The sequence below is a fragment of the Ixodes scapularis genome, unplaced genomic scaffold (assembly GCF_016920785.2).
Source record: "Ixodes scapularis isolate PalLabHiFi unplaced genomic scaffold, ASM1692078v2 PGA_scaffold2__306_contigs__length_199485367, whole genome shotgun sequence".
Lineage (NCBI taxonomy): Eukaryota > Metazoa > Arthropoda > Arachnida > Ixodida > Ixodidae > Ixodes > Ixodes scapularis.
In genome coordinates this window covers 177,290,364-177,304,262 of record NW_024609857.1, presented here as the reverse complement: position 1 = coordinate 177,304,262, position 13,899 = coordinate 177,290,364, and the positions used below count along the sequence as shown (strand labels likewise).

Genomic DNA, 13,899 nt, shown 5'->3' with positions numbered 1-13,899 from the left:
CGGCTGCAGTGTTGTTGTAGGGTGTTTTGCTTGTGTTTCGAGTATTCTGTCGGTTCGGTGTTGTATGCGTATTTACCATGTAGCGTTCAGGTGTCGGGTACATTGAAAAACAAATTGGCGCTTCACCAACACTTTTTTTTCTGTTTTGGGCGCATCTGGTGGAAGCTTCATGAATTACACGAGTGGAGAAAGTTTCCTCCCTTGGGTGAAAAAAGCTGGCGATTTCCTTCCTTCTTAGGGGAGGAACGTTTTCTCCACGAGCAAAATTAGGTGGCAACTTTCCTCCCTTTTAGGGGTGGAAATTTCCTCTCCTTTTGTAGGAGGAAATTCCCTCCTTTTGCAGAACAAAATATGATACACAGAAGTTCCTCCTTTAAAGGAGCAAGTACTACTCCTTTTTTTTTAGTGTGTGGTGCTCCCTCGGCGAGGAAACGAGTCCAGGACTAATGCTGACGCAGAACTCCTGTCAAATACGGGCTCACAGGGGTAGGTGACTTAGAAGCTCGACCAATACCACCTCTTGTATAGGCGGTTCTGGTTCGGTGGCGAGGGGCGCTTTAGCAACTTTGCCTATCTCTAATCCATTAGACTCGATTCCTTACGGCAGCCCTCTAGACAAGGGTAGACATTCGGCCGAAAAAGTAGGTTGCCCCACTTTCTCCCACAAGAAAATTATGAGCTAAGTCATACTTTGATAAAACGCCTTCGGGAGCAAGGAACAAAATCGTGTTATCAATTTCTTCTTTCCAAATATTGCGTCATCTTTTACGGGACAACCAGTGATGGGTGAGGTTCTAAGGATCAGGTAAGCGACTGCTTGCTCGTAATGATCTGGATACTGTCGACATCTTTGAACTTTGAGTATTGTCTACAAGTACATTAAAGTATGACCTCAGTAGGCTGCTGCACTAAAATATACCTTGAGCATACTAGCACTCTACTTTTAGCGTATCCATTTTTTATAAAGCCGGGAGCTTTATATTAACCACCGCGCTTTCCCCATGCTCCAAATGTTTTTGCTTAATATACCGTTATGGTGGTTTTGGATGACGTTCAAAAACTATCTATTTAAAACAAACTGTTTATTTTCACAAATTAAAAAAGTGAGTTCACAAGACTTAGTTAACTACCCGACTTAGTGTGACGATTCCCTACCCCCCCCCCCCCCCCCCCCACACACACACACACACACACAACCCATATCATGCACCCTGGCCATGTAACTCACCTGCACAGACAGAGAGGTTTCGTGCAGCCTTTAAGTGATCGAATCCTTAAGGCTTAAAACAAAACATCCAGTGTATTTAAAATTGGCACGTAGGGGCAGTGATGATGAAAAATCTCGGTTAGCAAACCTTGATTATTCCACCTGCACTGCTACATGAGGGACTTTGGGTACATCACTTCATCTAAATTTCTACACATAGTAATTTACCCTTTCGGATTAACTACTACAACCTCTTTTTTATTCGTGTCAGAGCCAGAGACACATAAACGACTGATACGTTTATTAAATAACATGTTTTTATTCATACATATATTTCCTTCCAAGGTTATCATATATAAATGGCGATGCAGCCATGCCCGACGCCAGGTGCGCTTACTTGGACTGACAGGGCTCTCCGAAAGAGCTCTGTGCACCACTTGGCAAGGAGTCACCTGTAAGGCGTTAAATATCCACTGACGAAACTTACGTATTAAGTGTACTTCATGTTTTGATCGTCAAGAGAGGCTGCTGCTGAAGCGCTGAACTCCGTGTAAACTGCCCAGTCGGTTTGCACTGATTTGAATTCAGGACATTGTCCGCACCACTTATCGTAGTAGGAGCCCACCGGTGACGCAAGTTACCCGACTTTACTGAGGGATCCCGGCACCAATAGGTGAGGCAGGCCGGGGCTGTCAGAAATGAAAAAAAAACGCTGACATCATTATCTTGAATTTAAAGCAAGTGTGCAGGCGAGCTAGTTTAATACTGACGTGGTAACCCAGGAGCGGGGAAAAAACGGGACGGACAAATTGTAGCATTTTGTTTGTCCCTCCCGTTTTTCCCCGGCTCCTGTCATTATTATGTTTGTATTATACACAACCTGGCCCTTCCACCTGCTATAGTCACGGGCAGACTGAGGACTGAACGGCATCTCGTCTAGATGCCCGTCCTCCCGCGCACACTAGCTGCCCTCCGTCGTGGCGTGGCTGCGCGTGCACGCTTGAAGTTCACGTGATACTAAAGAGGGTGGGAAGCTCGGGCTGGAAGGAGGACAACTGAAAGGCCCCCTCCTTCTGTGCTCTCGTCCTGGCTGTGACTACAGCACCTTAGTGGGACCCTTTGATGGATTCCTATGGAATGCGTTAGCATGACCCTTGGAAAACGCCACACACGACCCCCTTTAAGAAACGCTAACGCTGACCCTTTCACTTTTCTGTTTTGTCTTTCGCTTTTGGATTTTTATTTTACTTCCTCTAGTTTTGCTGCCTCTTTTTGGCTTTGTTACGGGGGTCAGTGTTAGCGTTTCCCACAGGGGGACGTGTGTGGCGTTTCTCAAGGGTAATGCTAACGCATTGCCTAAGGATCCAACACTGAATCTTACTTTATTCTATTCCGGAGAAGCGGGCTCGCCTAGCCCGCTTCGCCCCATGCCTGTGTCGCACGCAGACCGGCGTTGGCTTGCCGCTTCTTGCGCCGGATTTCAAAAAGCCGAGCTAGGCGCTGCTTCCACTCCTCTGTCTCGTTCGCCCACCTTGCACGCTTATGGCGCGTTCACACTGAAAGCGGATCCGCGTTCGCGAAGCGGATCCGCGCGTTCTCAACCGCAAAGCGGCTAGGATCGAGCGGTTGGACCGCATTTTTGCCAACCGCTTCGAGACCGATTTCTCCCAACCGCTTTCACGAACCGCAAAGCGGCAACCAATCACAACGCGACGCTGACGTGACGTCAGTGACTTTCGAAACAAGATGGCACCTGCCGCTGGTGAGGCGTCCCAAGGCGCTGTAGTCCTAGCGATGTAGTCTTAGCTTTTGAATCCGCCGCGAAAAGAAATGACTCGTAATTTTAGCGGGTTTCGCACCGGTGATTTGGTTCGGGTAAGAGTTTATTATTCCGGGTGCCACAGCCCAAGCTCGCTACCTTGTTAATCTCTGCCAGTAGAACATCGGAACCCGCCCCTGATCGACCGAAATGTCAGCTTTTCTACCCACTAGGATAGTCGTGTGAACTATTGAAAGCTTTTGACACCGTGCATGACCACCACGAAGACCGATAGAGACGTCGTGAACTTGATTGCGTAGCCAACGCATTACCGCGGAGGGGGCAGGGTATCTGCGCTAGCTCGACCTGTAACGTTTACTACTAATAAAATAAATAAAGGGAACCCACACAAGGAATAAAGTGTACGTACCAGACAATGAAGAGGTAATCCATACGGCGTTTATTTGAGATTAATGCCAAACAAACTGTAGACTCGATCGACGAGCGAGTGACGAGAGGAGAGTCCGCCACCAACGAAGCAACGACCGGCTAGCACCGAACACGTTCCTTCGCATCACGGTCCACCCCACCGCTCACAACTTCGAAAATGATAAGAGCGAACAACGAAGGGAGAACACTGGCCCTCTATCCCGAGAACAAGGTCAGCTATTCATGCGGGAAGGGTCCACTTCGAAGAAAAGGTCGGGAGCATCCTGTTCTGAGTCAGCAAGGCGCGCCTAGCTGGGCTTTGCTTATGGACGAAGTCGAAGGAATCACAAGCGAGTTCGGCGGGTCCATGCTTCTTTTTTCCTTGCGTGAACTCGTGATGCGCGCGAACACCCCAAAGAAAAATATTCCAAGTGCCAAAAAAGCAAAACTTTGGCTTTGGATCTTGAATTAAAGTGGATTTTGGATTGTAAAACAGGGTTGCCAAACCCTGTTTTACAGGGTTTGGCAACCCTGTTTTGTGATCTTGTGATCATGCGTGATCACAAGATCACGCATGATCGCCGAGAAACCGCCAACCGCCTCTCGGTGTGTCTGAACGGGGTCGCTCGCAAACCGCATCCGCGACCGCTTCGCGAACGCGGATCCGCTTCCAGTGTGAATGCTCCATTAGCAGCGGCATCCCCTGCTTGACGCTGCTTTCACTCTGTTCACCACCGGTTTCCTGAGCGCGTTGGCTTCCACCCCGTGACGTCGCATCCCTCTCGCCCTTGTCCTTTACCACTCTCCTCCTCCCTACGCGATGCGCTTCGCTTTCCAATATTTTGTTCCGCAGACGGATGCGTCAACGTTTCGCTGTCATGTACGTACTCGTGCTAACTCATTAGTATGTAGATGACACCGTATTATTATGCATTGCGCATTATTACGTACATGACAACGCATTAGTACGTACATAACAGCGTCTGGATACCTCACCGGCTCCAATGAGCCCCCGGGTTACACTCCAGCAGTCAAAATATAGGTGCGAGCAAGAGTTCCTGGGCAGCATTCAAAAACAGTGCTGTTATCAATAAAAAAAAAATCTTTAACGATTTTTGTACAGTTGAAAAAGTTCTCATTCTCTGTAACTAATGCTCGGCTTCCAGTTTAACTGGAGCAAAATGTTTGCCACGCGATGAAAACACCCGCATTGCTACGTTTACTTTAAGGGGGGGGGGGGGGGGGGACGGGGAACGCGACAGGTACACTGTAAAAAATCTTTCGTAGAAAAAACGAGAAAATGCTTGGCAGCTCTATTAAGAGGGGATGCTTATTAAAATAACGCACCCCCATATTCAGAAAATATGTGAAAAGGGACGTTAATGCAACGATACCCATTTTTTCAAAATACGAAGATGCTCGTTAAACTTATGTGTACACATCATTTTAATGAGCATCCTTATACTCTGAAAAAATGGGTATTATAACATTAATCTAACGTGCCCCCATATTTTGAAAAAATGTGAAAAAAGTCGTTAATATGACAATACTCATTCTTCCGAAGTATAAGGATGCCCATTAAAATTATGCATGCACATAATTTTAACAAGCAACCTTGCACTTCGGTAAAATGGGTACAGTTGCATTGACGACATCTTTTTTTCACATATTTTCACAATAGGGGGGCACATTAGCATTTTAATGGGCAACCCCTCTTAACAGAGCTGCCAAGCATTTCATCATTTCTTTTTTACAAAATATTTGTTTCTACATCTCTTTTTAGCTGAGGCACTGAAGTAGCTCATGTTCTGCTGTCCAATATTTTTCACTTACACAAGTTTCTGTGCAACAATATTCTGAAATATAACTTCAGGGTCATTGATGCACCTGGAAACGTGAGCCATATACTATGGGGATTGCAATGCAATAGTAAATTTATGCACTTTGGAGCAGTTCTGCTGCTTTGTCTAAAATGAAGAGAAAATAATTGGCACAGAAACTTTAACTTCAAAATAGGTGAGATAGGGTGCAGCAAAACAGCAACTAGCTAGTGTTTCTCATATGATGCACCTGCAGACACAGCTGTGAGCTGCTAAAATCTGTTGCAAGCCAAGAATAATAGGTAAGTGGAAAGAAGGAAACCACCATTGCACCATGATTGGTTGTTTTCTCCTCCCCACTCCCCTGCTCTCCAGCCTCCGCTCTGCTGATGTTGAAAGAGTGGCGGGCTCTGTGGGAGGGGCTTGCTCTTGCTGTTCTAGAGTTGCAACAGACAAGAGCGACCTGGAGGTTTTCGAAAGTGCAGCTCAAGCTGGCCGGATCATATTAAGGCATCATATCGGCAGCAAATTCTCACAACATAAACACCCTTGAGAAAGGGTTCAGAATTGAGACAGCAGTGAAAATGCAAAATAGTTTGGTCGGTTGTTTGTAAATTATTTTTCTTTAGCTCTTTGTAGCTGTTTTCTTCGAGCTTAATTTAAACAACAAAAAACGAGGGAAATTGTAATAGCTCTTTATTATATCTAAAATTCGTTTATGGGTACTTCTTCCGAGGTGTAGGGCTATCTCAATGCTCCCTGCATATGCAAAAGAAAGATGTATATAGTCATAAGCTAAGCACAAGGCTGTCGAAACAATACAAAACAAGGTGAGCCTGACATGCACACAATACAAATAATCCTGCTCGATCTGCAAAGAGAGACCAGCTCACCTTGATGAAAACAACTGGTCTGAACCATAAAGGAAGGCCAGCACATCTCGGCGCCTAGTCTTTTCCTCCAAGGAGACCTGCGCTTATCACAGAAAATGTAGTTTTAGTTGAAAACCAATTGACATTGCAGGAGAGAGGCATGAAATATGATACAGGTGTCCGTGACAAATAGAACACAGACCACAGCTCACTTCCAGTAAAACACCGTGCCTTGGGCCTCAGGCAAATAATGAAACAATAACTTGTCTACGCTCCATCTTGCGCTTTACGTGCAGGAAACCTGCAATAGACCCTTTCCGAAATTCAGTGCCATCTGGTGGTTTGTAAAGCAGTTTAGGTTTTGCCATATCAATGGCGGAAATGAACTTGTATCGGCACCGTCGCTTTCGCAAGTCAACGGCACGCGAGGAATTGTTCGGTGTGAGTTCTTTCTCGATCACGTTCAGTTCGATGGTGACCAAGAACTTGCATTCAGAATTAAGCTCCAACCCACTCAGATGCCTCGAGAAAATTCCCTACACCAGTGTGCTTTAAAGCCGATTGTATGCCGCCCACAGAGTGACTGAATCTGAGTTATTAGAAATAAACGCTTACGTAGCTCTTGCGTTCCATTCCTATGTCGCGTCGTACTGACCCCCCGAATACAGGCCTCGCAAGATCCGCTTAGGATCATCTTCAACGTCTTCCTTTATCAGTCACTAGAAGACTGCCATTGGTATGGCACAGATGCTGTTCCACAGATGATGATAGTGATCAAAGTAGCCAGACTGAATTTCGGAAAGGGTCTATTGCCAGGGAAAATGCAGATTTAGTTGAAAACCGACTGACATTTCAGAAGAGAAGAAAAATCTAGGGCAGCAAATAATGTCTGTGACAAGTAAGGCGGGTAGGAGACCATAGCTCACCTTCAATAAAACAATGTGCCTGGGCCAGTTAAAAGAAGAACACCTTGTTCGGACCCCAGTCTACGCTTTCATCTGAAGAAACCTGCGCTTAACAGGAAAATGCAGTTTTAGTTGAAAACCAATTGATATTTCAGAAGACGAGCGAGATAAAACCTGATGCGGCTAATAATGTCTGTGATGAATAAAACACAGACCACTTATAATGGGACCATAGCTCACCTTCAGTAAAACTCCATGCCTTGGACGATTAAAAAAACAAAAAAACTTGTCCATGCTCCATCTTGCGCTTTACGTGCAGAAAACCTGCAATTGCCAGGGAAAATGCTGATTTAGTTGAAAACCAACTGACATTTCAGAAGATAAATCTAGTGCAGCGAATAATGTCTGTCACGAATAAGGCACAGACACTTAAAGAAGAACATAGCTCACCTTCAATAAAACAACGTGCCCGGGCCGTTTAAAAAAAAAGAATAACAGCTTGTCCGGACCCCAGCTTACGCTCTCGTCTGAGGAAACCTGCGCTTGTCAGGAAAAATGGAGTTTAAGTTGATATTGCACAAGAGGAGCAAGACAAAACCCGATGCAGTGAATGTCTGACGAATAAAACATGGACCACTTGTAACAGGACCATAGCTCACCTTCAGTAAAACTCCATGCCTTGGACGATTAAAACAACAAAAAACTTGTCCACGCTCCATCTTGCGCTTTACGTGCAGAAAACCTGCAATTGCCGGGGAATATTCAGATTTAGTTGAAAACCAATTGACATTTCAGAAGAGAAGAAAAATCTAGTGCAGCGAATAATGTCTGTGATGAATAAGGAACAGACACTTGGAGAAGACCATAGTTTACCTTCAATAAAAACGATATGCCCGGACCAGTTAAAAAAAGAATGACTTGTCAGGACCCCAGCCTACGCTTTCATCTGAGGAAGCCTGCGCTTATCAGGGAAAATGCAGTTTTAGTTTATAACTAATCGATATTACAGAACAGAGGCATAAAAAAAAAAAACTAATGTGGCGAATAATGTCTGTGACGAATAAAACAAAGACCACTTTTAAAGAGACCATAGCTCAGCTCCAGTAAAACACTGCTTTGGTCAGTTGAAAAGAGAAGACTTGTCAACGCCCCATCTTGTGCTTCTCTCCGAGGAAACCTGCGCTTGTCTGAGAAAATGCAGTTTTCGTTGATCCCAACACCTCAAGGCCAGGTATTGTGTTCTAGGATCTTTTAGAAATCATCCGCAAATTACAACAAGTCACATATGCTACAGGTGAAAACGAGACTATTTTAAGACTACTAGGGCAACATATGAAACCTGCCCACTGAACCACTCTAAAAATATGGCATATAAAAAGTAATCAGGTTGATGATACATATCAACTATGAAAAACAAATAAAGTCTTCCAATTTTTAAACATTCTACAGCGAGAACCAAAGGGAATCTAACCCATTTTCGCGAGAAGCGGCACTGTAATTTGTGACGTATCGTAAAATACCGGGCAAGCGCCCACTCAATATTTAGACATAATCGCAAAAAAATGGGAGATGGGCGCTTTTCCGGTTATTAATTTTACATTTCAACGTACTGCGCAGACTTTGTCAGATATTACAAATTTGGGAATGGGCACTTAGTGGAGAGTGGGCGGATGCACGGTATTCTACGGTATGTTCAGCTAGGTGGTGGATTTCTTTTATAAAAATTTCGAAGGAGAAACTTGCCCCGGTCAAATGTTACAAATAAATACAATAGGTTTCCTATGGACAGACATGGAATCAAGGCTGTCTCAGGTGGAAGTTTAAAAACGCGGTTGAGGGGCACTAAACCATATACGAGACAAACCGGGTGATGAGAGCGGAGTAATAAGTGTCTTCGTTCCTACCTTCAATGTTTGAGCTAATTCGAACGTCCCATTGGCCCACAACATTTTCAAGCTCCAATCTGAATAAGCTCAAAACCACGTTGGTCCATAACAAATATATTGTTCTTATTTGTAACTCTTTGCTGAGGTAAGTGTTTTCTTTGGTACTATATTAACAAAACAAATCCACAACCTAGCTGAACCTACGTCACAAACCACACTACCGTAGCAAGCGAGACTGATTTTGGGGGGTGGTCAAGTCGGCTAGCGCACACCAGATCGGAGCATGTGGAGCGAGAGCTCGCACTGCAGAACTTAGGGATCCTGGGTTAAATCCCCACACATGCTCATTTGAACTGGATGAGCATCGTACCCGCATGCGGTCGTGTCTCACTACTGCGTATGCTTGTTAAAGACCGCAGGCTAGCGGTTCTACTGCACTGGCTAAATCGCTCATCTACAGCGAGTTATTCGTCACAACTTTGAAATGGCTGACTAACTACACGCTGTATAACTATCCACATAACCCAAATTATTTTTACTGATTTTTGCAATGTATATAAATTTGTGGGCTAGATTCCTTTGGCCCTCGCTGTAACAATTAAAACATAGATTAACAAATATTTTTGTAAATTTACAAGGACCTCAAGATTCTAATGGTAGGCGGCGGTATGCGAGCCTTCATTGTACCTAATATGAATAATATATATAAAATCAAGTTATCTAATCTGTCTATCATTTTAATTCCATCTAGCACTATAAATAAAACACTGTCTCTTTAATTTATGCTGCAGGGCTGCCGCATGTGTCCTTGCTTTTTCTTTTATATTGTGTACCATTTGTAAGAACTGAAGGCAGTACAGGAACTTTTAGAAACATTTTCGCCTTTAGTCTCGTATCCCCATCGGTCAAATTAGAAAAAGAAAATCGAATTAAAGGAATTCTTTTCGAGCGCAGCTCTTGGGCGCCCCTTTACCGGCTTCAGCGGCGTCGGCGTCGCCGTAACTGCGCGGTGCATTATAGGACCTTTCCCATGATGCAACACGCGGGGAGGAGGACGAGGGGAGGAGGAGGGGAAGAGGAGAAGAGAAGGGAAGAGGGATGAGGAGCAGGAGAGGAGGGACAGGGAGGAGGAGGAGGAGAGGAGGAAGGGTATACCCTCCCCTCTTCCTCCTCGAGAGCTATGCTCTAATTCGGCGTTACGGGGTGTTGTAAACGTCTTTTTCTTTTTTTTGATCCGATAAAACAAATTTTTATCTGCAATAGCAAAAATCAAGCATCACAAAATATAAGAGGGAAAGATGAAAATAGAAAACACACCATTAGAGTGAACGAATCTTGTTCAGCAGGCCTAGAATTCTGGCTGGGATTCCATTGACCTTGTTGTGACCACGGGAGCTGGACTTGCTACCTTTAGATGGGTTTATCTGGCCAAAATGCCTGTATAAGAGGTCAAAGAAACGCATGTCAATTGAACATGAACAACTCACATTCTTGGGTGAAAGATGTCGAGATGTCCTTGTGCGTGTTTATACAGCCTGCCTTTGGGCTGACTTTCACATGTCGGTGGCTGGTTCACACTGCGCAGCAAAATATCTCGTGCAGTATGGCTGCTAACCCGAGGCCTTTAGAGCCAACATGCAGTAGTGATACACGAACAGATGCCAGTATAATGCCTATCAAGATTAGAACAGGTGAGGCGCTAGTCCGACTGTGGATTCCTGGACTCTGCAGTGCGAGGTCTAGGTCCACATGTTCAGGGTTGCGGTGCACTAGCATAATCGACCACCAGTCCTGCCATGAACAAACACTGAATTCTGACATATCTGTACCTCTGAAGGAACTCCAGCGTGTACGAGGCCTCCTTTGGGTACTTGATGTTGAAGACGAAATACGCTCCCAGGAGCGAGCAGAGAGCGACCTCGAGACTGCTTGCCTCAAACACAAGCACCCTGTCAACAACCAGCGCAATCTGGAGAGGGTCATCCAGAAGCGTAGAACCTAAATAAAAAAAAAAAAGCAAGATGTGATGATCATCAAACCTACATGTTACAGATGTAGTTAATTTATTGCAATCGTAACGGTTCAAATGGATGACAGAAAGGACATTGCAATGAGGTAAACTAGGAAATATGGATGCTCTGCATTGGAATACAGTACAAGCTCGTTACAACAGATCTTGTTGCAGCAGAAACTTGGATACAACATACTGATTTGTGAAGCTCAGTTGGTTTTCCTATTTGTACCACTGATTCAACTTCCTATCTGAATAATACATAATCCTTTTTTACAACAGAGCGAAATAGTGGTCAAAACCAGGGCTCGGCGATATCAGAGATGCATGTATCTCCAATACTAACTTCAGAGACAGTCGAGTACCTTGTATCTGGTACTGCCTGCCAGGAAAAAATGTACCAATGTATCAGTACCTAATACCCATTTTTACAGTATCGAGTATTTTGGAGATACCCAATAGTTAAGAAATTAGCATTAACTTTTAAAGATCACTTCCAGTTCATTTTCTTTCTGGCAAAACCAGGCTATCCTTCTTTCTATTTTGTGAGCTGTACATGCAAATTGCACAATTTTTTTTTTTTGGAACTGTGGGAACAGGTTGGGTAACACCTGTAAAAGGGCAGACAGACAACACCGGCATCTTTGTTGAACTGACATCTCCTTAGTTGAAGGCCGATAAGTGGACTAATGCAATGCAGTATATCATCATTAGAGGGTTTTAGTAAGCCGGATTTTCAGTCCTAAAGTGATACCCACTAAAGAAACACGTTTAAGGGCAATGGAAGGGTATCGTCATCGGGATTAACAAAACGGTCTATAAAAATTTCAAGATCTCTGCTAAGCGTGCCTTTGAGCTCGGCAGAGAGCTATCAAGGCAATCGTGGCTAGTAGCATTTGGCCTCTTTCTTTCCTGGTTCCCTGCCCTCCTCATTTCCAGCTCTCCCTATCCCCCGTTTACCCTCGTCACTCCCATCCCCTTGTCTTCCTCCTCTCTCCCTTGTTGGCTGTGCGTTTGTCAAGGTAAAAGGTGACCCTGACCTTGGACCCTTGACCTCTCCTCCTCCCGTGTCCCCCATCCCTTCTAGCTCCCCTCCCTTCTCCCTTTCATTCCCTCGTCTCCTCCTCTTTGCTCATCCTCTCCCTTCTCCTCTATATCCCTCTTCCTTCCCACTCTGCCATCCACTTCACCCTCCTTCCCCTTTATTCCTTCTTCCCCCTCCTCCTCACTCCCTTGTGTGATTATGTGTTTGTGCAATCGTGGACTTAGACCGATATCTCTCGATTTCCTTTACTCCATCAATTCGCCTCCTAACCCAGAATCGTTAAGAATTTCTTTATAAATAACACAATCGTCAACATAGAGGCCTATGAAAGAGGAGATACGTGCAGGAAGGTTGTTAATATAAATGAAAAATAAGTCGGCCGAGTACGATACCTTGTTGGACTCCGCAGCTAACATGCAAAGCTAACAAAAAACGTTTATGAAAAATATCGATACCAGAACCCATAAAATCCAGGTGAGAAATGTTTATAATCAATGTAAATTAATCAGGTTTCCTGCTTTCCAAATACTTGCGATGGGATTTCAGCTATGTATCGAAGCATCTAGGATACTGCATGGAGTATTTATATCAAAGATGGACTTTGCGTCTGTATCTTGTATCAGTACCTAAATGTAATTTTCCATGGTGTCAAGTATACTATCGAAAGCCCAGCCCTGGTCAATAACAAGGGCCATTATAACGAGCTTAGACTGTAATTGCACTACTCCTTTCACAATTTTCTTAATTATCTAAAAATTAAAAGGCAGTGCAAAGCTATCTCACCAAGGACCGCAAGGTGAGGTGTATCTGGGCAGGAGCCAAGAACACTGGCAGCTGTTGAGTGCTATAATGAATACAAAAATCAAGAATATTTAATGGTGTACTTGTTATTGATAAGAAAACAGATACTTTCATGGTAAAAAATTGGTCAGCAAGGCTGAGAATTCAGAAATTAAATTAATAAACTTTTTGCAGCTAATATTTAAATGCCATGAACAATATTGTGTGTGGTATTATGCACTTCACACAAGGAATTGCAGTCAACAGAGCAGATGATCACTGCCTCACAGAGTTGACCTCTGCAATTGATTGCATACATTTATGAATAACTAAACAAGTTCATGGAATAAGATTACCAAGCTCACCGGGTGAAATGAGATGAGAGCCTCTGGATTCTCGTCGAAGTAGGTAGTCAGGAGCTGAAGAACAAAGGTGTAGCGTGGTGGCGCTTGTCCATTGCAGTCCAAAGTTTTCTGGATTGTCTGGAGGAGGGACCTTGACTGAGGCTTCCATGCTCTCCACATGACATCAAAGAGCTGATTTCCTTTCGACGTCAGCTCAGTGGTGAAGGCAGTGTGGTAGGAAAACCCAAGGAGTGTATCAACATGAACGAAGAAGTGTGGCTCTTTGAAGAGGTGAGGCCAAGACTCCGCAATTTCAAGGAGTGTTTGCTGCATGGAGTTGATGTGCCTCCTCTGCAGTGCGTAGGTTTTCTTCATAGTAGAGGAGATCTCCTCTAAATTGGTGGCTTTGCACAGCTGCTGCCTCATTACCTCTAGATCGTCCCACGTGTATGGCGCACAGTCTGGCTCCCATGCCACGCAACCGTGGGAGTCTGTTTGTCTGCCTTGCTTAGATAATGTCGCTTCTGGTTCGTCATCTTCAGTTCTTCCCGGCCCTCGTTTTGCAGCATTGTGTGGCCGACGCCTGTTATCCATGTATACAGCAAGTTGTCGTGTTAAAGATGACGTACCGTCACCAATAATATTTCCTGTCGACATCACGTCAGCAAAGGAGTGTGGGTATCTTGCCACAACCAGGGAGGCAATCTTGCTTACTTCTTTGATTTTGGGTTTCGGATCATGCACTGCGATTGCTTCTCCCAGGAGTTTGACCATCTTTCGTCTTAGGTAAGGCTCTGGCACCTTCTCCTCTTGGCAGGTTCGTACCAGATCTGCAGGCATT

General features: G+C 44.5%; 1 protein-coding gene and 1 long non-coding RNA gene across 2 annotated transcripts; both read right to left on the bottom strand.

Annotated features, from left to right (window-relative positions):
* Nucleotides 1–7,464: 7,464 nt before the first annotated feature.
* Nucleotides 7,465–7,881, bottom strand: LOC120850288. Its single transcript, XR_005718102.1, has 3 exons — nucleotides 7,866–7,881; nucleotides 7,652–7,734; nucleotides 7,465–7,529 (listed from the first exon to the last, which is right to left on the bottom strand). It is a non-coding gene; the product is annotated as an uncharacterized LOC120850288 (long non-coding RNA).
* A 2,316-nt stretch (nucleotides 7,882–10,197) lies between these two features.
* On the bottom strand, nucleotides 10,198–13,898 carry LOC115316340. Its single transcript, XM_040222693.3, has 4 exons — nucleotides 13,080–13,898; nucleotides 12,718–12,778; nucleotides 10,708–10,876; nucleotides 10,198–10,315 (listed from the first exon to the last, which is right to left on the bottom strand). Exons 1-4 carry the CDS (start codon nucleotides 13,896–13,898, stop codon nucleotides 10,198–10,200), a joined length of 1,167 nt encoding a protein of 388 aa, XP_040078627.3.
* Between the last annotated feature and the right edge of the window lies 1 nt (nucleotide 13,899).